The sequence below is a fragment of the Typha angustifolia genome, chromosome 15 (assembly GCF_048772165.1).
Source record: "Typha angustifolia cultivar Huaian chromosome 15, ASM4877216v1, whole genome shotgun sequence".
NCBI lineage: Eukaryota > Viridiplantae > Streptophyta > Magnoliopsida > Poales > Typhaceae > Typha > Typha angustifolia.
The window spans coordinates 18,672,231-18,699,889 of NC_133253.1; the positions used below are offsets into that span (position 1 = coordinate 18,672,231).

The 27,659-nt window shown below is 38.0% G+C and overlaps 5 protein-coding genes across 5 annotated transcripts; 3 read left to right on the forward strand and 2 right to left on the reverse strand.

Annotated features, from left to right (window-relative positions):
• Positions 1-5,742: 5,742 nt before the first annotated feature.
• On the forward strand, positions 5,743-7,239 carry LOC140778931 (heat stress transcription factor B-4c-like). The gene is made up of 2 exons (XM_073123835.1): positions 5,743-6,267; positions 6,396-7,239. Exons 1-2 carry the CDS (start codon positions 6,013-6,015, stop codon positions 7,161-7,163), a joined length of 1,023 nt encoding a protein of 340 aa, XP_072979936.1. The 5' UTR covers positions 5,743-6,012; the 3' UTR covers positions 7,164-7,239.
• A 1,799-nt stretch (positions 7,240-9,038) lies between these two features.
• LOC140778407 (flavonol synthase/flavanone 3-hydroxylase-like) lies at positions 9,039-11,600 on the reverse strand. The gene is made up of 3 exons (XM_073123105.1): positions 10,965-11,600; positions 9,658-9,985; positions 9,039-9,421 (listed from the first exon to the last, which is right to left on the reverse strand). Exons 1-3 carry the CDS (start codon positions 11,450-11,452, stop codon positions 9,209-9,211), a joined length of 1,029 nt encoding a protein of 342 aa, XP_072979206.1. The 5' UTR covers positions 11,453-11,600; the 3' UTR covers positions 9,039-9,208.
• Positions 11,601-13,787: 2,187 nt separating this feature from the next.
• LOC140778516 (mitochondrial phosphate carrier protein 3, mitochondrial-like) lies at positions 13,788-17,807 on the reverse strand. The gene is made up of 6 exons (XM_073123281.1): positions 17,332-17,807; positions 16,251-16,612; positions 16,118-16,161; positions 14,315-14,529; positions 14,074-14,198; positions 13,788-13,979 (listed from the first exon to the last, which is right to left on the reverse strand). The coding sequence occupies exons 1-6, from the start codon at positions 17,638-17,640 to the stop codon at positions 13,913-13,915; spliced, it is 1,122 nt and encodes a 373-aa protein (XP_072979382.1). The 5' UTR covers positions 17,641-17,807; the 3' UTR covers positions 13,788-13,912.
• A 1,353-nt stretch (positions 17,808-19,160) lies between these two features.
• LOC140777027 (F-box protein FBW2-like) lies at positions 19,161-23,154 on the forward strand. The gene is made up of 2 exons (XM_073120930.1): positions 19,161-19,492; positions 22,501-23,154. Exons 1-2 carry the CDS (start codon positions 19,161-19,163, stop codon positions 23,000-23,002), a joined length of 834 nt encoding a protein of 277 aa, XP_072977031.1. The 3' UTR covers positions 23,003-23,154.
• A 1,759-nt stretch (positions 23,155-24,913) lies between these two features.
• Positions 24,914-26,822, forward strand: LOC140779283 (alpha carbonic anhydrase 7-like). Its single transcript, XM_073124296.1, has 6 exons — positions 24,914-24,992; positions 25,061-25,278; positions 25,372-25,581; positions 25,710-25,877; positions 26,005-26,058; positions 26,455-26,822. Exons 1-6 carry the CDS (start codon positions 24,914-24,916, stop codon positions 26,536-26,538), a joined length of 813 nt encoding a protein of 270 aa, XP_072980397.1. The 3' UTR covers positions 26,539-26,822.
• Positions 26,823-27,659: the final 837 nt, after the last annotated feature.

A 27,659-nucleotide genomic window follows, 5' to 3' on the forward strand; every position in this document is an offset into this window, starting at 1 on the left:
CTTACGTCCTCAACAAGGGATTCAGAGTCCTCGAGAGTTAGCCTCAAGGGCGTGAAATGCAGTGATCGCCCTAAGGTGGCAGGGAGAAGAGCAACGTGCACTTGCAACCCCAACCTTTTGTCCTACTCCACAGGCGACGAGAAAGTGGGCATCGGTGATGAGCTCTCTCCCATTTGCCGCAATGTTCGCGAGCACCATCCCTAGGAAGTGGTGGTCGAACATGCCGGCTCCAACAATGGTGATCCACAGCGTCGTGTTAGAGAGCATGGTGGCGCCTCGTATAATCACGGAAGTAGTTGGCGGAGCTATCGCCAAGGGAGAGTAGTTGATAGAGCTCGCGATCCCGGTGGCGTAGCTAAGGAGATCTTGCGCTCGGGCCACACCTCGGTGTCCATGACCTCGACCACCACATCGCTCTCGCCATCATGTCACAAATGTTGGATCCCCAACGAGGGAGGTAGGGATGATGAGGAGGTAGGAGGGAATTAGGAGGGAGGAGAGAATGAGGCAGGAGGAGGATTGGGTTTAGTTGGTATGGGTGGGTTTGATCCGACGGTGGAGAAGGGTTGGGTTTAATTGGTTAGTGGGTTGGGTTAGGTTTAGTTAGTTTGTTGGTTTGAGTTGGGTTTAGTTAGTTTGGGTTAGGTTTAATTGATTAGGTTTAGTTGGGTTGGGTTGAGACTATTTTTATAATCTTCTTATTACAGTTAATTTAACCTACGGGTTTAGTTAAATTTAACTAACAAATCTAACGGCATAGTGTTTTCTATACATATTCGCTAAATACTAAGACTCAACTTACAAATAGTAGAAATGTAGAGTGTAAATATAAATTTCATCAAAAGGTAGGGAGTAATATACAAAATTTTCTATCTTTTATTAAACTGCGGACTTAATGAATTCTATAAACTTGTATTATACTGTATTTAATGCATACTTCTTCGCAATTTTTAACTTTTCGCATTGTCGATAGAAAATAATATTTATAAATTTTTTCGTATTACACGGGTCTGCCGAGTTATAAACCCGCACTCAGGATATATAGAGTAATAGCTTGCCTTGTGCTGATATGCCTTTATAGAGGAGAGAGAGAGGAGAGAGAACAGTTAAAATATGCATATGATTGGTAATTATGCAATGTTATCTCAAAAGGTAAAATAGTAATTTGCACACCCTTCAAATATCTCATATTTATTTATATACTCCTCTATACTCTTCAAAATATACACTTTTTGCATGTATAATCTTTAAAATCCGTCAAATAACCCTTAGAGTTAACTAACCCTTAAAATTTGAACAATTTAGACATAAAACGAAGAAACTATTCTCATTGTAGTTTTTATAAACTTTTAAGTTAAGTGGTGGATATCTATGTAAACTATATACATTTTGGGGGGTATAAATGTAAAAATAGACTTTAGAAAGATATAAGATATTTTTGAAGGGTATACATACAAAATAATAATAATAATAATAATAATAATAATAATAATAATTCTTTAAATTATCAGAATTTTTACTATTACTGTTAATTTCTAACATATTATTATTAAAGTTAACAAATATATATATATAACTAAAATAGTGTTTCATTTTAAAGTTTAAAACATAAAAGAAGATATTAATTTTTCGTTGTACTATAGTATTGGATTTAATTTTGAATAGATTTTAAACTATTTAAAATAGTTTATACAAAGGCAAAATAATTCATTAAAGTATAAATTATGTTTGAATCATGGTGAGTTAGATTTAACAAGTAGAGTGATATTTTTATAAGACCACGGCAATTTGTATGGTAATTATGCTATTTTGAAATTTTACTGTTGTAACTATAAAGAGATCCTTTTTTTTTTTCAAGATATATTTGGAACATGGCAGAAATTGTATGAAAAACACTGCAAAGAAAGCGAACTTAATGTGATCCCAAGATCGACAGATGTACATGCACATCCTTCTCATGCAAAATTAGATTTCTTTTGTTCTTTCTCTCTCCCTTTTATTTTTTCTTTCTTTCTTTTTTTGACTTATCAATATTTGTCTCTTAAAAAATGGCAGCGAAGAAAGACTGTCAACTGGGCAGAGGTGGAAAAAGCTCCTGGCTTAGTGGCTTATTTTGAGAGAGACTTCCATCCTAATCATATTCCCAGCAATGTTTGGTCCTCTCCACTTGACCTTGGGAAGTCTGACTCAATGATGCCACTGATAAAAGGACATCCTATTCTTCTTTTTCACATGACCAAGTCAATACTTGTATCACTTTTTTGTATTTGGTTTCTAGGAAAGCATTCGGCTTTAGCGACAGAGAAGAGAAGGAATCCATGAAAAAAGACATAATTTCTCTCTCTCTCGCCTTTTGATGCCTCTCTCTCTCTCCCTCCCTCAACTTTTCATATCTCCCTATATGTTTATGTAATTTATATTATGCTCAGTGTTATGGTTGAGAAAAAGAAAAGCTCATACTGTACCTTTTCATAATGCATCATCTCAGAGACCGCTACGCTATGTCTTAAGCAATCAATATTAAAGTCACGTATCTTTTCCATTGGTATACATGTGTTGCCTTCTGTATACTTTCTATAATCAAATTTGTTATCTTTTTGCGTGTTTCCTTAACGAAGATCTAGCACTTGATATCACCAAACGGATTCCTTTCTTCTGTTTGCATTCGTCGTATTTGTTGTCTGGGTTCAGATACTTAGCATTAGCAAGGTGGTATTTGCATAATAAGATCACCCTCTCAGCCTCTCTCACTGTTCTAGTTCCTGTGCAGGGCTCATCACGTGATACTTTTAAACTATTGAGTCTCTGATCTCCTCTCCACTGGAGACGAACACATACCAATGAAGCACTGTTCGGGTCCGTGGGCATCTACAGATAAGGACACAATAGAAACAATAAAATTTCCTGGTGCTTTGCCTTCTCGATCTCAAACCCCCCAGCAAGCCGTAGAGAAAGGGACAGAAGAGAGTGGAAGAAGATGACAGGCAGGAGAACCTTTGCTATAGGAAAAAAAAGATTACTTTGGTGGGATTCCGTCCACGCCCGTCTTTTTTCGAGCACTCCATAACCACCATTAAAATACACGTTCTAAGCAGCCTTTTTAGCATAGTCCAACCTTTGTCACTGGGTGATTCTTTCTATAGTTTGTCACCTAATGGCTACAAAACCACACTGTTATTATCTCTTTTAGTATTTATTAGTTTATTAATCTAGAGATATCTTGATGCGAGTGAGCGAGCGGTGGTCATGACTCATGAGAGAGAGAGAGAGAGAGAGAGAGAGAGAGAGAGAGAGAGAGAGAGAGAGAGAGAGAGAGAGAGAGGAAGGTGGGTTCTCTGTTCGAGAAATTAGAATAGAATCTTCCTCTCTCTCTCACACACACACTAAGCTGCGTTACTATATATATATATATATAATATAATATATATAATAGATGAGAGTTGATGGGCAGAGGATCCACCTCAAGTTAAAACTTAACCCTTTGAGTTGGTGAGTTGGTGCCACCATGCAAGGAGATCAGATGAATTAGCTCTGCTACAAAACAAACAGGAAAGAACGGCAGGAAATGTCTATTTAAACTGTACGACAAGTTGGGCTTCATTTAGGTGATATGATTTGGTGTAGCTAATAGAAAGAGAAGGAATATTCCATTTATTTGATCAAACTAAACAAGAGTGGAGTGTTTTTTTAAAAAAATTTTATTAAGCTAATCTCTTCTAAGAAGTTACACCGTTTTTTTTTTTAAGAAAGTGAAAACTCAAAAGAATTTATTATTATTATTTTTAGAATCCGCTACTTATAATACAAATGGACAGTAAATCAATCCCTATGATTGTGAATGCCTTTTCAGTACTCGAACATAAGATTCTCTACGGTAAAATTAGAATCATGAGGAATAATTGTAAGAAGTTGGAAAGTTAAAAAAAAAAAATCTAATTATAGCAAATATATATATAATATATATATATATATATATATATTAGCTTAGGCTATGTTAAACTTGGATTAAGTTCTTTGGTTTAGACAAATTTCCGGCTCTTGAGTTGCCAGGTCCATCCACTTGCAGCCCTTTTTAAAACGGAAAACAATGGCAGTACGATCAAAAGGAAGATCTAAAATAGGTGTATGCTTAAAACTTGCAACCAGATACTATCGCATGATGTCAGCTTTTGCAGTACTACTGTTTATATACTTCAGAGAACGCGAAGCTGGATGGAAGATGCAACCCCGGATATATAGAGAACATGACCAAAAAAAAGGCCTGTAATAGGATAGCGATACATGACATAAAGTTTTCGGAGAGTATATATTTTTACCAAATGAGAGTAACACCTCATAAAAAGGTGTAGCAATGGAGTTGACAATGCATATGGTAGGCCTTTTGCTCTATCGATATCAGTACCATAAGAATAACTAAGTCAATATTAATGCATTTGAAATCTATCTTCCAAACAACAACAAAAAAAAAATGATCCTTTTAGACAAATATGTGTAGTTACTTGGTTCCATTTTACGAGAGTAAAATTGTAGATCCAGTTAACAGTGGAACTCAACTTTGAAGATTTAGATGGCAGTACATGAGATCCAGTCTCGGCAGTAATTTCTTAATCAGAAATGCCCCACACAGTTCAGCAAGAGGACCATCGACATCATTAGCTTCAGAAGGAAAGGGAGAAGGAATGGGAAAGTAAGGGAAAGGAATAGCTGAGTGGGTTAATTGGGTGAGAGATGTATCGTGTGACATTCATTTCTTTCCGTAGCTGCTGTCCTATTTTGCAGGAAGCTCTGTGGGTTAGTTTTGTTTGTTACTTATTTCTCTGTGAATTTTCGTGCAACTTTTAATCACAATAATTTCAAATTAACCTGAGTTACTGAGGCTGGTTCAGATGTGGAGCCAAGCGGTGAGACTCCCAAAGCTAGGAGGAGACGAAGGGGGTCCGCCGGTCCGGCCATAACATCTCTTGGTCAGCCATTCATTACTTGAAAATTCTTACAATTTTCTATGGACTCAGAGCACTTTACGTCTGTTGATCGTAACATGTATGAATACTAGCGAGCATGTAAGAAATTGCTATATTTTTCTTATTAATGAACGTGCATTGGGATTTAGTGTGAATCAATTTAGCTCATATTAGTTTATAGAAAAAAAATACTCTTCAAATAATTTAATTTTTAAAATTTAATCTACTGATTTATTTAAGAGATCAATTTGGAACAGATAAGAAAAAGAAATTCTAGTTGAAAAGTTAAAAATTGAAAAAAAAAAGAGTCTCATTGTACATTAGCAATTAATTTTACACCTTGCTTATCTGTTCGTATGAATAGGTTAGAAATTCATCAGTTCCTCGGACAAATTTGAATGATAGATGTTAAACTCGAAGAAAAGAACACGTCCAATCTTTTCGAGTCAACTTTCTCGGCCTTCTCCAGGTTTTCCGAACATGTGACGGAGCCAACCAAAACTCTCTCAGACATTACACTACAGCAAAAGGGGAAAGAACGCTGGTCTCGAAATAGAAACTCATTTATGAAGCTCCTATACACAAACTCGTATAAAGCCTCGCATCCCACGGGGCAGAGCTCCACCACCTTTGTCAGCCCCCCCCCCCCCCCCTCCCCCCCCCATCCATGCCTTTGCTGATGCCTGTTTTAAGTGCGTGCGCGCTCTGACCGCGCCCAAGCGTCACACCCAGCCAAAACTACAAACCAAATCAAACACCCACCCCCGCAAAAGAAATTTTTTCTATTTTATAAACTTTAACCCCAGTAGAACCGAGAGAGTCACGGGTCTACCTTGAAAGTTGAAGCCATCTTCTATTTCTCTTTCTTACCCCAATACCCAGACAGACATCCAGACACTTATTCCCTCCGTCTCCCTCCCTAAAACCCCAAAAACCAAGCCCTTCTTCCACTCTCTCCCACCATCTCTCCCGAAGTCTCAAACTATAACCACTTCGGTAAAAGAAAGAAAGAAAGAAAGAAAGAGAGAGAGAGAGAGAGAGAATTTTTAAGATGGAGAGACATTGGGATATTGGAGTTAATGGCGGCAATGGAGTAGTCGAATCCCACAAGCCCGTGCCGGCTCCGTTCTTGACCAAGACGTACCAACTCGTAGACGACCCTTCCACCGACCACATCGTCTCGTGGGGGGACGACCGCGTGTCCACGTTCGTCGTCTGGCGTCCTCCAGAGTTCGCGCGCGACCTCCTCCCCAACTACTTCAAGCACAACAACTTCTCCTCCTTCGTCCGCCAGCTCAACACCTACGTCCGTATTTTGACCTTTTTACCCCGTCCATTCTCCCCGTCCATTCTCCCCGCCCTCCGTCGTTTCTACCTTTTTCTCTTTTATGTCTTTGGAAGATCTAACGGGGACTCTTTTGCAAAATGCCGCAGGGTTTCCGAAAAGTGGTGCCGGAGAGGTGGGAGTTCGCGAACGAGTTCTTCCGGAAGGGCGAGAAGCATCTCCTCTGCGAGATCCATAGAAGGAAGACCTCGTCTTCCTCGTCCTCGTCTCCGTCCCCGTCGTCTCCACCTCTCTTTCCTCTCTTCCACCATAACCACCACCACCACTTCGTCGACGACCACTATAACATCCCTATAACCACCTCTCCTCGTTTGCTCGTTTTGGGTCCCGGCCACAACGGTAACGGCGGCATCAACGGGGTTAGTGGCGGCGGAGCGCCGCCTGCCACGGCGGCGGCGCTGATGGAGGAGAACGAGAGATTGCGGCGGAGTAATGCCGCGTTGGTGTCGGAGCTCGGGCATATGAGGAAGCTTTATAACGACATCATCTACTTCGTTCAAAACCACGTGCGTCCCGTGGCGCCTAGCTCGGCTGCGTCGCAGCTCCTCTCTCTTGGGCTTGGAAGCTACCATTATAGGAAGAATAATGGGATCAACTCAGGGAGCACAACGTCTAGTAGCTCGTTGACCATCGCAGAGGAGCCGTCGCCTCCACCATTTGATAACGTTACAAATGGAGAGAGCAGTACTAGTGGGCTTCCGAAGCTATTTGGGGTTTCTTTAGGTAGTCCTAGTGCCACTAACAAGAGGGCATTGCACCAAGATGAAGGCCCTTCGCCGTCAACGAAACCGAGATTGGTTTTGGAGAACGAGGGCTTGGGCTTCAACATCATCCCAACTTCTTCACCTAGTTGTTAAGTCTCTTTTACCATTCAACTGCGGCTTCCTTGTGCTTATTATGTGCTCTTTATCTAAAACTATGCTGCTTTCCTCCTTTTGAGTTTTGTAGGGAACTACTACTGTAGCTTATGTACATAACTAATGCGTGCTTGTCTTGGAAGTTCCCGTTCTCCTTTTTCCCATATCTAAAATTAATCTAGGAAGCTTTCTTTGAATAAGACCTCGTTCTTCTCTAGATTTCAAGTCAAGTCTGCAGAGTTATGAGATACGCAAGCAACTGTAAGAGAGAGAGAGAGAGAGAGAGAGAGAGCTCAGGTATCTGAGAGCAGTGTCATGATTTGAACGTAAAAGTATCTAATCACCAGTCTAATCAAATCCGGAAGCGTAAAAAACGGGCAAGAGATCAGGAATAGTGGTTTCTTCTTCTTCTTCTTCTAAGTTCCAGTTTCCTTCTTCTCTTTCCTTCTTCTCTCTCCTTCTTCTCTCTCTAACAGTGAAGCCGTTCCCTCGGAACGTGATAGTTCTGAGAGATTCCCGTCCTAGTGCAGAAGCGAGCCTGAGCAAGTGGTGACCCACGACCCAGTTCCTCCTGTCCCACGTCCGACAGAAAAAAAATAAAAATAAAAACGAACAAAAAAATAGGGAGAAAAAAAAAATAGAGGACGCGGTGGCCATTGAGAATAATCAACGGCTGTGATTCCAAGGCCGTTGCCATATAGAGGATAAGAAGTTGCTTTCCTCTCGCTATATATTGCTGTGCTTCCGAGGTGTGCGTACTGTGTTGGCGATTATTCCCTCTTTTTTGAAGGTTCCGAGTGCGGTCATCCCTAGTGAGCCTAAGCTTGCTTTGACCGGACTAAAAAGCTTCTTCAACAGGGAGGGAGGGGGCTTAACAGTACTAGTAGTACTAGTACTAGCGAGAGGTTGCTCCTGTCTTTTCCTACCCAAGTGAAATGCCTCAGCTTTTTATCTTATTTATCTTTTCACCCAGGAGTATTTGCAGATAACAACCCAGAATTAAGTGATTTTGCGTTCCAATCACTCCGTATCTTTTTTAATTTTTACTTAAACATTGTTTGGGCAAACGGTCAACGCGTTAAATTTAGTACTTCAGTTTTTTCTTTAATTAATTAGAGCTCTTAGAGTAAGTAGGTTGGACAGCATTATAGCCAATCTTTGCTAAATAGAACGTGTTACGTGCTCACTGCTAAGAGATAATTTGGTTAGATATAGGGTGTTGAATGCGAATTCGTTTTCCTTTTTATTTTTTATTTTTTTATACCTAATATGTCTCTAAGAATATGATGATACCATCAAGGCTTCTTCTCTTTTGGGCTCATTGGATGCCTTCTTTTTATGCTTACCTTTCTCTTCCTCCGAGCTGCTGTTGAATTAGGAAGCGCCTTTGGCGAGGGACAATATCTTTTGCGGAATCCCATCCCAATCACACTAAATTCTCTTTTGTGACTGCACTTGGATTGATGAGGTAAAAGAGAGTTGCAGGGGGGGGGGGAGGGGGGGTGATTAGAGTTTGACTTGTAGAGTGTGCAGTGGACTCCACTGCACTCTCTTTTGCAAAATTCGACTCCAATCACTGAATTATCTATTTGGTTCTTGCACTTGGATCCATGGAGTAAAGATGATAAACAGTTGATTAAAGCTTGACTGCCAGGTTTTTGGGTGGAGTCCACTCCTCATGCAAAGCTGCTGGATTTCATCTTTTGGTCTCTCTCCTTTAAAGGTAAAACCTTTTCTTTCTTTTCTTTTCTCTTTTTTTTTTTCCTTTGAGCATTCCATTAGATTTGCTTTTTTGTAAAAACCAGGCTATTTTTTACCTGTCTTTGAAGCTTCACATCTTTTTTTTGTCTTTTGAGAAGGCAAAAGGAAGCGAGGAACTGTATCATAAAGCCAAATTTATTCCAATGATTAATGCGAGTAGGAGACAATTTATTCCAAAGCTTATCCTCAGTACAATGTTCATAATACACACAGAGACACATATACATATATATATATATATATATGTGTGTGTGTGTGTGTGTGTGTGTATTCATGGTGAATGATTACTGGGGCAGCGAGTGGATCTTGCAATACTGGTAGTCCTTATACTTCTTGGTCTTATATTTTGCCGGGTTCTCGTTGTTAAGTAGCTGTGGAAGGGGACCAATAGCCATCTCTTGCGGGGGCTCAATGAAAACTGGCCATGAAATCCTCACCTTTTCCTTGTTCACAGTTGATCTGTGAAGCACGCTCTTGTACTGCCCATTGCTTAATATCTGACGATAAACATAAAAGCAAACGATTATAAGCATTAGTTCTAATAATGTTTCATGTATACATGTTATATTCTTTTTCCTTATGATTTTTTATTTCCTTATGGTTACGTAGTAAAGATTATAGAGCAACATAACACTCCAATGCTCAACTCAAATCAGTGGTATACTTCATCTAATAATAGCTAAATATAAAATAAACAAATCGATACGTCAAATAAAACTAGATCTAACATTACCTGAATCTGATCGCCAATGTGGACGATAAGGGCATTTGGCAGGCACTTAGCATCGAGCCAGTGGTCATCTTTGAGGACTTGCAACCCAGAGACTTCATTAGGTAGGAGGACGGTGATCGCCGACATGTCGGTGTGGGGCGTCACGCCGAGAGCTAAGTCCGGCCGGGGGCACGGCGGGTAGTAATTAATTTTTAGCAGAAATTTTAGATCCTCGCCACCAGCTGCTTCCTTTAATGTATGCTTGTCCAGCCCAAGCCCAATTGAGAGGCACTCAAATAGTTCATCCACAAGTCTCACCATGTATTTGGTGTATTCCTCGTTGGCCGTCCTATTTTTTGTGTTGCAGAGTTAATTTCCATGGTTAAAAGTGATCAAAATAAAACGACAAAGTTTGTCATAATTAGTACGTGAATTTATTAAGAGCTAACTGCCAATTCAAGCAAGGATTTTATTGATCAAATGGAGACTGTATATATCATTGACCGCCGATCTTTATACCCTTCTAAATACTCTTATTCTTTTTTATATACATTCCATTCAATTAATAGTATCTATATATATATATATTTTTTTTTTAATTAATTTTTTTAACTTATAGTTGTCAAAAAATAATCTAAAGGTTACTTCCAACACGGTTCTCTCTTTTTTTTTTTTTATCTTACAACGTGGGCTTGGTGAAAGTAACCCATACTCTGAGCCCACTTGTTCTGAAACGACAACGACCAAAATTTAATGATCGCTTAAATTAATAGGCACGCCAAAGGCAAGGCATGTTCTAGTGCAGGGCGAAGTAGTTGAGTGATATTATTTTAAAATACGAGGCTCCATTCATTAAGAACAAGTTAGCAAATTGCATATAATAAGCTAGGTATGCTAGATCTTAAGAAGACCTTGACTTTCTCCTTCTAGACACACCAACTCATGTATCTTCAACATGGATATATATATATATATATTTCTTCATTTTTAATTATTATTTTATTTTTTTCGGCTAAATTTCATTTTTTAGTCTCTAATTGATCATGAATAATCTACACATATTTATTATCATATGTTTGGATTAGAGAGAATATGATAGAAGAGAAGAGAAAAGAAAAAAAAAATGAGGAGTAAATAAATTAGCCAAAGGTATACTGCCCTTTATATATGTAAGAGAATGAAGAGAACAGGAGAGAAAGATTTCTCCTCTCTTATTCTATTCATACATTCAATATAAATAAAGTAGAGAGAGAGAGAGAGAGAGAGAGAGAGAGAGAGAGGAGAGAAGAGAGAGAGAGAGAGAGAGAGAGAGAGAGATGAGAGCTGGCCTGTATGTACGTGGCTTTGTGGGCCAGATAGCGTAGTTCACGAGAGCCGGCGGCCAAACAGTATGGAATAAGAAATCCAACCACTCCTTCCCTCCGTCCTTCTTAAACTGCGAGCCGTATCCCTCGAAGCTCCCCGATCTCGGATCCGCCGCGTACGCCTCCTTCTCCTCCCGCGGCAGCTCGAAGAACTCCTTACCAACCTCCTGCAGCTCACGCATCACCGCCTCCGGTATCCCATGGTTCACCACCTGGAACAGGCCCGACTCGCGGCTCGCCACCGCCGCCGCACGAGCCACCGCTTCCCGGTCCAGCCAGCCGAAGTCCACCACCGGGATCTCGAAACCCGAGCCGGGGCACGTGCTGTTCACGGGCTGCTCGTGCTCCGGCATTATGAACTCGGGTGGTATCGTGCCCAGAGCCGTGCTTAGGGACGCGATGGCTTCTACAGTCTCGACCTCCATCTCTTTCGTTCCTAGTACATCAGACATCTGCGTCTTTACGGAAGATATTCATAGATATATAATATCTCTTATGATGTGGACAATAAACTGATAGTTTAGTAATTGCGTGGCAGACTGGTAGGATACAAACCGGTAGCTGTGGAGTACTCTTTTATTTTGCATGCGACGATTAAAATTTTTGGAGGGTAATTAAGATTAATTATATTGGGTCAGTCTCGGTATAGTTTAGCCTCAGATAGTGAGATCAGCATATTTTTCATGGCATTATAATAGAAATATTTTTATATTTCTATTATAAATTGTTTCTATTTCACTATTTCGATGGATTTGTCCTCGTCTTATTTTTTTAAAAATTTTTTTTGATAACTCTATTTTTATTTAATAAAATAGAAAAAATGATAAGACACGTTCTCTAATCGTATTAAAAGAAAATAAAATATTTTAAAGAGAAAACTCTTATTATGTGAGAAAGGTGTGACATGCCAGGTGTGATTACTTTTTTAAACTTTTCGTTTTTCATCATTGTTTTCCTCCCTATCAATTTTTTTCATAAAAGGCACTAGGAAAACTACAGTAAATTCTTGGTTTATCTCTCTACTGCAACAATTTTTATTTACTATTTTACTCATATATTTTTCATATGAATTATGATTAACGTTAGTTAATACATATTGGAAGCTTATTCATGATTCTCTATAATTTTATATCTATTGAGTATTTTTAAATTCGATCGATTTAGATTCAATTGGTTCTCTACAATTTCATCTCTATTGAAAATTTAGAAATACCTATTAGAGATGAAGTTGTAAATAACTAAATAAACTTTTTAACGCATATAAAATACTATCAATCAAAATTTTTATGAAAAGAAATGACAAAACCAGTGAAAAAAAACCATTTGGTTTATATCGTTTTCAAATAAGCTTATATCAATATTATTTTATATACATTAAAAATTTATTTAGTCATTTATAACTTTATCTCTAGTAAGTATATTCATATTCAATTATTCCTATGAGTTAAAATTTATTTAAATATTATAGCTTAAAGAGTTACGTTGGTCACTACCAATAAGTTGGTAAACCAACCTAAGGTCTTTCTTTTTACCGATTTCTTAGTTTTTTAAATTATAATATTTAAATTAAATTTTGACTCACTGAGATGATAGAATTTAAAGATATTTATTAGATCAGAGTTGATATAGAAAAGATATGAGCAAAAGATTTAATTTTTGTTTCTTTAGTTATAATATTTAAATGAATTTTAACTTATCAAAATGATGTAATTTAAAGATAATCATTAAAGATGATTTTATAGAATAATAAATTAAATTTTTAATGCATATAAAATAATATTAATTAGAGTTGATACCAAAAAGATATAAACAAAATAGTTTTTTTTTTCACTTTTTAACTCATCTTTTTCATATATATATATACTCTGTCTTAAAAGTAATTTAATTCCTATGGTTTTATTTCCAATGAATATCTTGAAATCTGCGCGGTGACCAATGTGACCCTGTATACAAACATATTTCTTTTTTTTTTTAAGTTAATATTTAATACTCATTAGAGAAATTATAGAGCACCGAATAAGATTATCATTCATAGGAACAAGATATAATAAAATGAATGAATGAAAGATGATTTTATTTTTTTAAATTAATAAATATAGAATTTAAATATCTGAAACAATCGAACTTAAAAAAATTTATTAGAGACATAAGAAATAATATTAATTAAAATTTATATAAAAAATGAGCAAAATAGTAAATAAAAATTATGGTAGCAGGGAGATGAAAGAAAATTTTAATATAATTTTTTCTTAAAGAAAAATAAGAATAAATACGAAAAGCTTAAAAAATAATCGCAACTATTCTCACAACTCCATCTCACCTAATAAAAAACAGTTTCTCAAAGACACTATTATTACGAACTAATGAACATGCAAAATAAGATTGTCAGAAACTATTAAAATATTAAAGCGAAGGCAAATCGATCAAAATACAATAAAATAAAAAGAATTTGCAATAAAAATATATATTAAACATATCTGGAGTTTTTAAAACAAAAGTCTCATATAAAAAGGGTAAAGCCAGATATATTTGCGAAGGAGCTACATAAATAGGTTGTCATGTAATCTAATCGATGCAATGATCCTACAAACAAAAACAGAATTCCAGACATCAACTGCATAAGGTAATAACTCATTTGTGCAATTCTTCCTGAAATTCTCAGGGTGCAGTCGGTAAAATTACAGCCCTCTGCCCTCTAAACTTATTTCTTGATAATTTTAAATAACTATTATGACAATAGCTATCTTTACCTTTGAATGAGTTCCTCTCTCACTGCTTAGAGATGAGATGAATACCATCCCACAATAAAAAAAAAAATCAGCAACAAACGACTCTCTTCCAAAAAATATTACAATCCCATCTATGATGGGCAGATAAATGTCAGAAAACTGCTGTTATTACCGCCCAAGAAATCAAGCGCCAGCTTCCAGCTGAGCAATCTCGGTGGCAGGAGCTGGAGTAACTCCACCTGTTGTTGGCCTGAAAATTTATCAACTCATCATAAGTCGAGCTTCAAAGGACAATACAACAAGATCTGTCCTCACAAACATCACAAGATTGCAGAAATACTTACAGGCCAACCATGACTTTGAAAGCATCATAAATTCCCCACTGTGCACCAGTCAAAGTACCAATCATGACAATACGCAGAGGAAGGCCTCGTGTGAAAAGACCCCAAAGACCAAGCTTTTTCACAGCCTAAGGAAACAGTGCACCTTAGCATTATTAAGGAAGATATTGGAAAGAATGGGAGATATTGAGACGATCGAAGATATTGAAAAGAATGGGAGAAGGTGAAAGTAAACAAAACTTACATCACCAACAGTGGCACCTTTGGCATTATTAAGGAATGAGACAAGGTTGTCAGCTGGGTGTGAAACAATAGCACAGAAGACTCCAGCAACGTAACCACCAGCAAAACTGATTCCCAGCTGAAGATTTTTGCTGCATTGGTCTTTTGGTGTCGGAACAGCATATTTGTAAATCATCTCAACAATAGTCTCGAAAGATGCAAATTTCATCATGGTATCTGCATAGACGACCAAATTACAGGTGGAACGCGAATTAGGAAGGCAAGAACAATACTTGAATCATCAAAAAGAAAATAATGCAACAGGACCAGAACATCTTTTAACTCATTTGGCATCAGTGATCAGCAATAGAAATGAAATAGGAGCAGTTCCCTACTGCTTTTACACTAAAGAGAACTGGTATGCACCTAGGTACATAACAATGGGGGACTTCTATCAGAAGTAGAACCTCATGAGTAACAGTGACTGCCATCCAGTAGAAAAAGTGCACTTATACTGATTTTATTATATAACAATGGCATTCAACAGCATAATTCAGTGTTCTCAACATATCATTATATCAATAAGCCCACATTGCACATCACGAGCTTCAGTATGTGCAGCCTTGGGAACTAAACCAAAAACCATCTCTAGTTGCTTAGTTGGACTGAAATATCTAGAAAAAAATTTGCATGAAGCCATATGCATGCCAAAATCAACTGTTGTTATGGAGTAATGCCCAAAAGAAAAGGAAAAAGAGCACTACAAATATGATAATGTGGAATCACTGCAATAAGGGAAAAAAATAAAGTGTGTGAATCACTGCAATAAGGGAAAAAAATAAAGTGGGTTTTCATTTTTAGCTGTCGAAAGCTTAAATCCAACTTTAGAGTTGAGAACAGTTTGCAAGTTACTACTTACTACTGCTATCCGTATTTAAAACACAGTAACTTGCAAAGGTTCCAGAAACAATAGATCAAATAAGTAATAAATTTTAGTATTTTCTACATTTCAAAATCATTTACCACAAACCCCTTTGCTTTGCAGTCCCCACAATCTATAAATAAGGGTAGGATCAGGCATGCTTTTTAATGTAGATTTGTGTGTTGACCACTTCATTGGAGTGCAACTCCATTTATATTAACCGGAGAAGACTCAAGCAGAGAGGAGGATTGCTATATGCACATATAAAATCTTGAAAACCACAGTTAGATTTCAAGAAGAACTATGTGCATTACAGAAATATTGACTGTAATCAACAGATAGATACAAAAACAATGTTTTCCATCACAAGATTGACACTAAGATCCCAGTTGCTTCGCAGTCTCCACAATCTATAAATTAGGGTATGACCAGGCATGCTTTGCACATCGGTATGTCGACCACATCATTGGAGTGCGACTCCACTTATATTAACCGGAGAAGACTCAAGCAGAGAGGAGGATTGCTATATGCACATATAAAATCTCAAAAACCACAGCTAGATTTCAAGAAGAACTATGTGCATTACAGAAGTAGTGAATGCAATCAAAGGACAGATACAAAAACAATATTTTATGTCACATTGACATTAACGATAATTTGTCACTATCTGCCGTACATAAAACTGTAACACAAATGCAGAGAATAAGTCAATATTTATATATTATTATCTAATCAGGCAACACACATCAAATTTAATAAGCATGCTTCTGCTAATAGCCTACACAAGGTAAAATAATATTAGATAAATGATAGCTAAAGATGCCTAGTATGGCAATTCAGTAATCTGAAAAGAAGAGTTGCACGGTGTGGTATTCCACTACTGTGAATAGAAGGTGCACTTACAAGGAATCTGACGCCCCCAGAGAGGAACCAATCCTTTATATAGTCTGTATTCAAAACATTATGATTAAAAGTCATTGAGTGTCACATAAAGAGTAGTACCAGTTGAGAAAGATAATCAAGGATTGAATGATACCCCAGATAGCCCTCAGATCTGACAAACTTTGGAAGCCCATCACTTAAGCCTCTAGCAAAGCCAGGCTGTGTCTGCACGCGCACCTTCACCGCTTCCATGGGGCAGAGAGCTACATCAGCAATGACTTCAGCAGATGCGGATCCAGCAAGATAGATCAAGGTCTTGTACTTGACAGCATACTCAGGTCCAGCAATATCTGAGTAATACTTCTTGAAAAACTCATAGAACCCAAATTTGCATGCCCCTTGTGCACTGTAACCAAGCAGGGTAGGCACCCAACCCCGGAAGAATCCCCTGACACCTTGCTCTTTGAGCAGGACACCAAATCCTGACGTGATGCTCTTGTACTTGGCCGGGTCAATCTGGAAATTCCGGAAGAAACTTCAGGTTAGGATAATCATTTTATTAAACCAAATCTATTCGACTAATATACCTAACTACAACTAATATTAGCCTGCCACTTTTTTTTTATCGGAAGAAACTCTTCATAAAGGAACTATTCATGTGCATATATACGAGCATAATCACAACACAAGTTCCAGATAAACTCTCAAGTTCGCAGAACTCAGGTATAATGAAAGAACAAATCAAGTGAATTAATCAGTAACGATTACCAAACAAGGTGAACAAACATGAGGTTAATACATTGTTTCAGAACTTCTGCAGAAGGTCCGAGAAAATCGATTATTTAACCTAAAGACAGATTGCCTTGCTTGCAAATTGAAAAGATCAAATAAAATTTTCTAGCTGAGGTTATGGATGAACAATATTAGAGTACAGAAGATGAAACTCTAATTCTTCTTCTTGCACACCTACTCGTCACTAAAAGATATGTTCTATGTACAAATTGATCTACCAAAATGCTGCAAACAAGAGAGGAAACTTCACCGACAGCTCTAGAAAAACAAAAATGAACAGGAAAAAATCGATACAGGAGAAAACGCGCGGATCTGGGGAAAACCCCTAAGAAAACCTTAGAAAAATGGATCAGTAATAACAGCCATCTCCAAATCGCACCAAACAAAGAAATTACTGAACCATGTCTCCAGATCTCATCCACAAGCAAACAGATCTCGCTCACCTGCATGTTACACTTTACGAGATCGAGCGGCGTGACAGACATGTGCGTGAGTCCGCAGCTCGCGATCCCTCCTGCAGTGCAGGCGGCGTAAAACGCAGGCGAATACATCTCAATCTTTCCGGGCTCATTCGGAGCCTGGATGAGGAAAGATCCGGCCCGAGAACGGCCGCCGACTGGCGAAGGAGAAGTCGTCGCCGGCGATCTAGCATTATGTGTCAAGATCCTCTCCATTCCCAGAGTCCTGGTGGCCGAGGACGAGTAGAGGAAGCTCGGAAGCAGAGATTGGCGAGATTTCTCGGAGAGTTCCATCGCAGAGGAGAAGATGAGATCTATATCGTTCTTTTGGTACTAGCTTTAAACTTGGGGTCTGGAAAGTAGAGGAGGAGATGGAAGAAGGGAGAGAGGACCAATAAAGGGGCTCTCCCTTCTCCTTGACGAATAGCGTAGCGGTGAAGGCGGCTTCCGGGTGTTTAGGGCAATCGCGTTGCTATTAATAGAAAAGGGAAGGAAGGAAATGCCCTTAGTTGAGTAGAAAATAACTGCGTACTAGTTGGGAAGGGTAATTCGTAATTATGATGATCCAGTGGTGGTAAGGTTGGAATATGAGATATTTTATACTAGGTCTCCCCTCGTTTCGCTCGTCGAATGAGTGTGTCCCGGTTCGAGTCTGTTTTGGAGGCCAATCATGGGACCACATGGATGGTCTTCCTTGGCTGCATCAATCAAACGGCTACGATCGCCTAGCGATACACGTGATTGAATCGCTGTCTTTTTAATATGTTTGTATTGGTTCGGCGCTTTTTTATTTTTTATTTTTTTTTATATATAATCATTCATGAGCTCAACTCTCCTTAAATACAGAGGCACTTAGACTCTGTCAAATTTTTTAGCTATCTAGTCTAAACTTCAAGTCATATACATTATCGAATAATTACTTTAAACCAAACGCCGCTGATATTTGCTATTTGCTCCAAGCCGTTACGCTGCAAGCTAACTATATTGCTAAGTCATTAACTGAATCGAACCGAGCTACTAAATCACTAAATCATCAAATAATTTTTTCATAATATTATTTAGAGTTAAAGTTGAACTCATAACATTCTTAATTATAAGAAAAATATCTACCAACTCTATTAAAATTTGTTCTCCGGTAGGAAGCAATTGGAGCTGTGCAACTTGACCTCCAAAGAAGAAAGATTCCAATTTCCGATCAAATGGCGCAAGTCTTCCCTATATATTGATATTCCCACGGTAAGCGTGGTGCGATGTCTGATCCGTCTCGTTCCGAAGAGGCGCAGCATCGAGCTAGACGCCAAGTCTGACACGTCTCTGCTTACTTTGTGGAGGCCTCTCTAAGCTATTCTTATTGGGCTTTTTGGACTTGAATCGTGTCCAAGGTTTCACGTAACCAGGCCGAAGCTGGATATTCGTGCAACATAGATGTAGGCCCATAAATCTCGAGTCCTACCATGATATGTACAAGTATTATGTCACTATAGTAAGAATAATATGCGGGACAGAGTCCAATTTAAAAACCTAAATTTAACCGGCACAAGCAACGAAAATCCTTCCTCGTATAGCAAAACGCCAAAGCCCAGTGCCCCAGACGCTAAAAGGATCAACGAAAAGACGGGTAAACTCCAGCCGCCCGATCCATTTGGTGCATATACGTGTCGACGATCTACACAATTCCACTTCTCTTTCGAAGCCGATCGCTATAAAGCTACTTCTCACTCTCGTTCCATTCGTAATCGAGAGAGAGAGAGAGAGAGAGAGAGAGAGAGAGAGAGAGAGAGAGAGAGAGAGAGAGAGAGAGCGCGAGAGCGGAGATGGAGAAGTGGGCGGGATACGGCGACGGAGAATATAAGCTCCGGTGGTGGGAGGGGATGAACCCAGAGTTACTGGCGTTAATATTCGTGCGCATCCTACCGGCCGATGAGATGGTGAGGACGGTGCCGTTCGTGTGCAAGGGGTGGCAGGAGGCAGTGGCGGGGCCGTACTGCTGGGCCGACATCGACGTGGAGGCGTGGTGCCGCCGCGTAAATCGCTCTGATGTCATCGACTCCGTCGTCCGGCGGCTCGTCCGGCGGTCGAGGGGTTCCGTCCGGCGCCTCTCTGCCTACCTCGTCGGCAACTCCGGCTTCGCATTCGCCGCTGTCTCGTAGTCTTCGTCTCGTCTTACTCTTATTCTTATTATATATTTAATGGGTTTATTCTTTTGTTGGTATCCGTAAGTTAGATGGTCTCTGTTTTGGTTGTTAATCCCTTCAGTGGTGATAGGAGAAGAGATTCTTACGGTGTGTTGGTGTATGGAAGACGTCTCTATGTTTCTTGCTCCGCTTTTTCTCTGTAAAGTTTATTCGCTTTTATGTTTTGTGTTGTTACTGTTCTAGCGAAGTTGTTGTTATTGTTTTAGATTTTTGTCCTACTTTTTTAATTGAACGGTAAAAATCTGTGTTCTGTTTCTGGGTTTCTCAAGTATATATCCATGGATTTATTTTAATTTTTATTTTGCATTTTCCTTTTCTTTGTTTTAATAATATTTAATGGATGCTTTTTTTTTTTTTTATATGTGAGGGTGGTGTTATGGTATTTTGTTGGTCATGTTTCCATTTGATGGTTTATTAGATTTGCTTGATGCTCTCATTGTTTCTCTCTGATGCTTCTTTGAGTATGGTTATGGTTTTCTCCATAAGTGTGCCTCTATTTATTATTTCGTTCATTCCTTCGTGAAGGTATTGGTTACTTCATTCGATTTTATTCAATTTTGTGGTGTAATCTTTGTAAAGATTTACTTTAGTTTCTTTCATAGTACCTTTTTTTTCATCTCCCCATGATTTTTATCCTCAAATGTTTAGTAGCAAATGGCAGATATTTCTTTTCTAGTTATGTTGTCTGGAAATTTTCATACCGACTATATAATAGTTCAAACTAATTCATGGGCATTAGTTGTTGGAATTCCATTAAGTTAGCAGAGTCTGGAGGTTAGACAAAGAGACCACTAATTGCAACCTTCATTCCTTGGAAGCTTGGCATATGCCATTCGTTTTGTTTTGGTTGTATTAGTTATTTGTGAAGATTATGTCTAGAACTTTTAATTTACTGTACAACTCTTGTTCTTTATCTTCATTCTTTCTCCTAGCCATAAAATAAGATGATAAGTTTAAAATGGTAAGAAGTCAAAATGGCTGAGTTTATCCATCTAAGCACGGTTGAGAAAGGAGAATGTATAGACTAGGTTTTGGGAAGTTGGTTTTATCTGTTGCATCATGATGCCTCTCTGCAAAGAATTCGTTATTCCATTCTCTTGAAGTGAAATTAAGAATTTATTTTTACTATAGGCTACAGTTCCTCAGATTGAAATGAAAGTAAACAAAAAGGTAGTTCAGTTTAGCACTGCTTCCTCCTGCATCAACAGATAACTCGGTTCTTCTTTCTGCATCTTGGTTGAGGTCAATCCATTCGCACAATATGTTTATTTCAATGATGTTAACTTTCTTGTATTAGCCTTTTCAAACTCTAGCATGTTTAAGAATTTATTCTATCCTAGGTTTTCGAGAAAGTTACAATTCCTAAAAGATTAATCAGAGACTCAGAGCAGTGATCAAGTTCTAAGTTTTCCATTTCCCAAGCTGTTTTTGCATCTAGCATAATGTCTTCTATTAGTTGAGCTTCTAAAGATGGTGATTCTACATTGTTTCAGAGCAGCAGACATGAGTTCAAATCTCATCAGGCATATGTGTCATTTAAATAAGAATGACCTACACCTTTAGTAGCTTGAACTTTTTCAGAACTTCATGCATATTCGTTTTACATTCTGATGTTGTCTCGTCAACTAATTAGAAAATTCATAAATGTTCTTTTGTTATTTTATAACTTTAGATATTCTTTACTTACTGAGTTATGAGTCTGGATGAGCTCCTTCCTGGATAAAGGATTTTAAGGCGCTAGCTTTACTGACACAGTTTGAAGTTCAGATCACATTCTTAACCTTGCATGTCTGAAATTTGGATATTAATTGCGTTCAACATCATTGGCTTCTTTGAAGATGCATGTATATAGAATTTATTTCCCCACTCTTCTGTTGCTATTGTGGCACTTCTTCTAACCATGTCCATTCCTAGAAATCATTTATCGTGCATATCGTCACATCTAGAAGAATTTGGTGTAACTTTATATTTTTGTTATAATAGATTTCCTCATCATATTCCTTCAAAAAGGAAATAGGAATGAACACGGGTTTGCTCACAAGGGAAGGTTTGCTACAATAAGTATAAATATACTGGTGACTTTTGGTGATCTCTAACGAGAAACAACCATAGATGAAACTGGAGGTCATTTCCTAGGCAGTATTTTTGTAATTAACGTTCTGATCTGCCGGTTTGTGGTTATAATATTTGCCATTTGTTATAAGAAACTTTCTCTAGAAATTAGAGAGGTCGATCCTAGGGGCTAATGCTAATTTTGCAGATCGTCACAGTTGACTGTTATCATGACTTGAACTGAATCGCTTATCTCATTATATTATATTTAGTAGAGTGTAAATTTTAAGTTTTGAAAAGGAGAGTTCTTAATATGAATAAGATATCTTAGTTCAAAAGTAGATATCTTATTCTATTTTCAGAATACTACATATTTCAAACAGCAATGCTAATTGCGTCTTGTTATTTGGTCTATTAATTGACTGCTTCTTTCTAAAATATAATTATAATGCTTTATATCTTGGAACATGTTTGAATTGTTGAGCAGAGACCTTGGATGTCTTCATGTTGCCGGGCCTTCCTGTCACATAGTTTTAAGTCTTAACATTAAGAGTACGGTTTCTGAACAGATACTGTGTAGTTAAAATTCTTGTTAACTAAGCATGAGCTTGTTTAGTATATATTTAAAAGTTTGCTGTAGAAACTTTTAGTGGTTAAGTTACAATAAATATCTGTATATTTTTCATTTATTGGAACAATTCGTGTATGATAATAATGTATGTGACTCCATATTGTGAATGCACATTAACCATTTGGTGAATCTTCTCGCCTTTTATTGTGCTAGCTATAGAATAAATTCTTACTGTCCATGAATATCTTCGGCACCTTTATAAACCATTAGATACCATAACTTGTTTATGTCTGTTCCTTCTGTTTTCTGAGATTTTGAACTTGTTTCTTGTTGCAGTGCCAGCTTTCTTAATGTCCTTCAGATTCCAATGAGTGATGTAACTGACCAAATAGTGGAGAAATATGCTGAATTCCTTCCACATCTAACAGTTCTGGACATCAGTTACTGTCTAAAGATAACCTCCACAGGCATTGAAATACTAGGGAGGCATTGCAAGTCATTGGTTCAGCTGAGGAGAAACATGCCTCCACCAGAGCCATGCCTGGATAACGATGCAGTTGCCAAGGTAGATGAAGACGAGGCAATGGCTGTAGCTAACTCCATGCCTAAGCTCGAAATTCTTGAGCTAGCCTACGGTCGCTTCAGCGACCGAGGGCTCGATGCCATTCTCACCAAATGCACAGCTCTCCACGTCCTTGACATACGTGGATGCTGGAACGCTAAGGTGGAAGGCAATGTTGAGCAGAAATGTGATTTACTCCAGTCCTTCAGATATCCTTGGGAAGACGAGTATGAGGATCAGGATTACTCAACCAGTGAAGACGGCAACAATGGTTGACAGCCCTCCGCTGTTTGATGTGGATACTACTGATGAATCTGAAGTTGAGTAACTAGCCACTTTCATGCAGTTGGATTTCTTTTGTCAATTGTGTCATATTGTGTTCTTCAGTAACTTAAAGCTTAAACTAAAGATACCTGATTTCTGTGATACAGAAGGAATCGTTTCTTCTAGGTGCTAATATATGTATATACTGTTTGTTTATATGTGCATTACCATATACTGTTTGTTTCTACTGATAACGTGACTAAATTAAGCATACACTGGAGAGCCAGAGAGAAAGTTTCTACGTTGATTGATCTATGTTATCTTCTTTGCAAGTTGCATCTCTCGAGCTTTAGCTAGATGCAGCCCCTTATGTACAGAGTCAATGCTCTAAGTGCCACTTGGTCGATGTAATGGTCCTTATTGTATCATGTCATTAGTTCGAGTTTTTGATCAATATACATCTTCCCAGCTAGGATTGTCTCAAAGTAGGCGAATTAGAAATTCATTTACATAAATAGATGACACAAAATTCACATAGATACCATGTATCAAATATTAAATACAGTCGCTTTCATGAACAGAGATATTATTTAAATATAGAGTAGACTTTATATTTGGAGTCCTGCATTGGAGATGAATGTTCCAAGTAATTTTCGGGAGACATTTAATTTTGCACTTAAATTTTGAAACAAATTAGACGCCTAAAAAGTAAAATAGTCAACTCTTCAAATTTATATATCATATCACCATGCATCCGTGCGGCAATAGATTGTCCACAAGTCTATAGTCCACGCCTGCTGCAAGGCTCCTATTACGTACTTGCTTGTAGTTTTCTTCGTCTCTCCCGAACAATATGAAACCGTACACCATGTAACTTAATTATTATCAGACGTCAACACGTTTGCTCGCACTTAACTTAACTGGTGGGGTTAATGGACTGGGACTACTGCGAATGAACTCATAGCAGGCTGCTAAGAATAGACTTGGCATAGTTGATTACTCAATTTCTTAGTCTTAAATGAGTCGGTGTGATACATTATATAAACTTCTTGCCTCCATCCGTGCTCTCGTGTCCAAGTACCATGATACGAGTACTAATTCACGTCCCTCGTAAAAATATTCCCTCGAATAAGAAGATCACAATTCACGTGACCAACAAGGGTGATAAAAATAAAAGTAGATAAAGGAAAGATTCAAAGAAAAGGAGCAAGCCAAGATATATCTATTTAATTATTACGTTTACTTATTTGATCATTTAAAGATGTTTCCCGGTAGTTAATTGTTAGTTGTATATAGTGGGAAATATTAAACTATTGAGTCTTTATCATTTCATTAAAGCATGTTGGGGTGATACGTGGAACTGAAAACTACAGAGGATTTAAGAAATATAGAGAACTCATGAAGTGGAAATTTAAAAATAATATCCATAACTAGAAAGCATTTAAGATATATAAACTAATATATTTTTTAAAGTCATACCTCCAACTCTATCTGAACCTTTTAAGATCTACTTAATCATATCCTTTTAACACACAAATGGAAGAGGAAGACGCGGAAATGGTGGCTATACTTGATATTTATGAACTATACAAGAGGCCACGTGCTATTTATGAGAAAACGTTTTCTTTTATAATAGATATACCTAATTTAGGTTAAAAAAGTGTATAAAATTATTTCTAAAATATTTATACACCAATAAAATTGGATTTACTATTGTATTTTTTCCTCACTAAATTTAAAGTTGTATTATTTTTATAATTGTATTGAGTTAAAGTCCAACGTCTCTTTTCTTAATTTTTTAAAGTTTATGCATCAAGTGCTAGGTTGTCATCTTCCAATTTACAAGATCTACTCAGCTCCTCCCCCACTATAAATACACCTTCAAAGAGCACTTACGTTCCTCATCATTCTGCATTAGCAAAGATGGGTGTCAACAAACTTTTTGCCATCTCCACCATTTTCCTCGTCATCTCTCTCCCATTTGCCACATCCCAGGAAGTTGGTAGGTATACAACCTTATATTTTGGTTCGCTTTCTTGCTAGCCTTCTAATCGCTACCTTTTCTTATAGAAAACGAGGAAGACTTTAGCTATCTGAATGGTACTGAAACTGGGCCCGAGAACTGGGGTAATATACGCCCGGATTGGGCTGCTTGCGGTAACGGTCAGATGCAGTCGCCGATCGATCTATTAGACATGAATGTTCAGATACTTCCTCAGTTGGGCGAACTCAATGCATCTTATAAGCCATCTAACGCTGTTCTAAAGAATCGTGGACATGATATTAAGGTACGAAGCGATGAATCCTTCTCTCTATTTCTACATCTTTTGATATCATTGGTTGATGTATTTGTTCTTAATCTTAATTGTTATTCGATTTAGCTCGAATGGCAAGGGGATGCAGGAGGTATACAGATTAATGGAACCGATTATAGTCTCAAGCAGGTGCATTGGCACTCGCCCTCTGAGCACACCATCAATGGCCGCAGGTACGCCCTTGAGGCGCATTTGGTTCATGTAAGCGCCGATAACAATATCGCAGTTGTTGGGATCTTGTATAGGATCGGCTTGCCAAATTCATTCCTAGTCGAGGTGTGTTCTTTTATTGAAATCTCACATGTTTGGTGGATTATTATTAGTAGTAGTAGTAGTTATAGAGATAAGAAAGTTTGATCTCCTTTATTGTTTGATTAATTAACATTTGTATGTATATTCTTTAGTTGGGCAAGTATATTAAGAGGATCAGTGATGTGCCTGAAGGAGAGGTGGTGGTGGGAGTGGTGAATCCGAGGCGTATAAAGTGGGAAAGCAGGAACTACTATAGATACATGGGGTCTCTCACAGTTCCACCCTGCACCGAAGGAGTCGTGTGGTCCGTTCTCGACAAGGTTTGTTGGACTATTTTGACATTGTTATCTATATCTTGCGACTAATTTCATTGACTTCTCGAGTTGTTTACATAAATGTCTGGTAAAATAAGTTGAATTTCATTAACCCATCTTGTGCTATTGGCAGGTGGGGACTGTATCAAAACGTCAGGTCGATCTATTGAGAGAAGCTGTCGATGATGTGAGTTACCACAAGCAAAGCTTTCGTGAATGACCAATTTTCCATAGAATACATGGACATAACTCTACAACATTAGGCAACAACTAAATTTTGAGATCTCGATTAGAACTTAAAACTGCTAGCTTTCGAGACCAAATCTTTAGACTTAGGCTGAACACAAGGCTCCAGTGTTAAGTCCCAAGTACTTTTCTATATCATTAAACTATTTTTTTTTTTTACTTTCTTAAAAAATAAAATATTATTTTCCGACTCAAAAAGGAGAGCTAAAGTTTATGGCTGTTTGGTGAACACAAATTAAAGGATCACAGTGCATGAAACGAAATACATTATAGTACTGGTTCAAATTCTTGATGTGATTCAAACTCATATTTCTTCTATGACTTGTTATTATGCAAGGACGCTGAGATGAACGCACGACCCATTCAACCTACAAATGGTAGACCTGTTGGCTTTTACCGACCCAAGAAGTTCCGATACTAAGTTGGTTGCTGCTCCACAGATGAACGCTGGGTACCTAAAGATATGAAATATTGTCGTCATATAATCACGTCTTCAATTCAATAAGCGAAGGTCACCAAAATGATTGTTTGTAGCTCTCAGTTTGGAGACCTTTTCGTTTTATTATTGCCATCTCTTTTAATATATCGATATACGTACTTTATATTAAGGTGAAATATTATAGTCACCCGAATGTAATGGTTGTTTGTATCTCTCAGTTTGAAGATCTGTTTCTTATCAATAATAAATAAATATATATATGTGTGTGTGCGTATACATACTTTTTATTTCGGTGATAGATTTCGTCACTAAAGTGGTTATTTATAACTCTTAGTTTTAGGGACATGTTACTCTAATATTGCCATCTATGCAGAGAGCTGAGCGGCAATCTCATGTCCATGCCTTTATGATATGTGACTTTGATTTAGCTGCTGTAATCATTTGGATGGGATTTTCTCCACGAAGATAGCAAAAGTATACAAAAAATACCTTTGATATAAGAAACACGAGGGAAAAACAATTGTATTCCGCAGCCTTATCGAATCTATTGCTAAATGGTGGGGCTTCTAGGAGTAATACTGTAGTTAGTTGTGCTACTCGAGCTTCAACGACGGCGTTCCCTTCTCGCGATTCCGCTGCCCACCTCTATTAAAAAGCAAGGTGCTCGATTCCATTTTCTTCCCTCACTTCCACCTCCTCCCCCCGCCGTGAGATGCCGTTGAACACCTTCTCCTCTACCTTTCGACGCGTTCTTCGCGCGTCTCTTTCCAAGGGCTCGAGGAACCCTCGATCGAGTACTACCGCGATGGCCTCGATTTCCACAGTTGCCACCCGAAAGGAGGCCGCCTCTGCAGATCAAGAATTTGGAGGAACCGTTGGCTTCTCCTTCCTTGCGGGTGTGGAGTTTGTGGAAATGCCCAAGCGGGTTTCTCTTCTAGGGTATTTAGTGATCGATCTACTTACTTATATACATTTTCAATGAAGAAATGGGAATCTCTTTTTGGTTTCTACAACCTCTTGTGTCTTTTAGTAATCGAATGAAGTAGAGGTGTTTCTTGGAGTTCTATATTTGCGGGATCGAATAAAAAATAACTCGTCTTGAG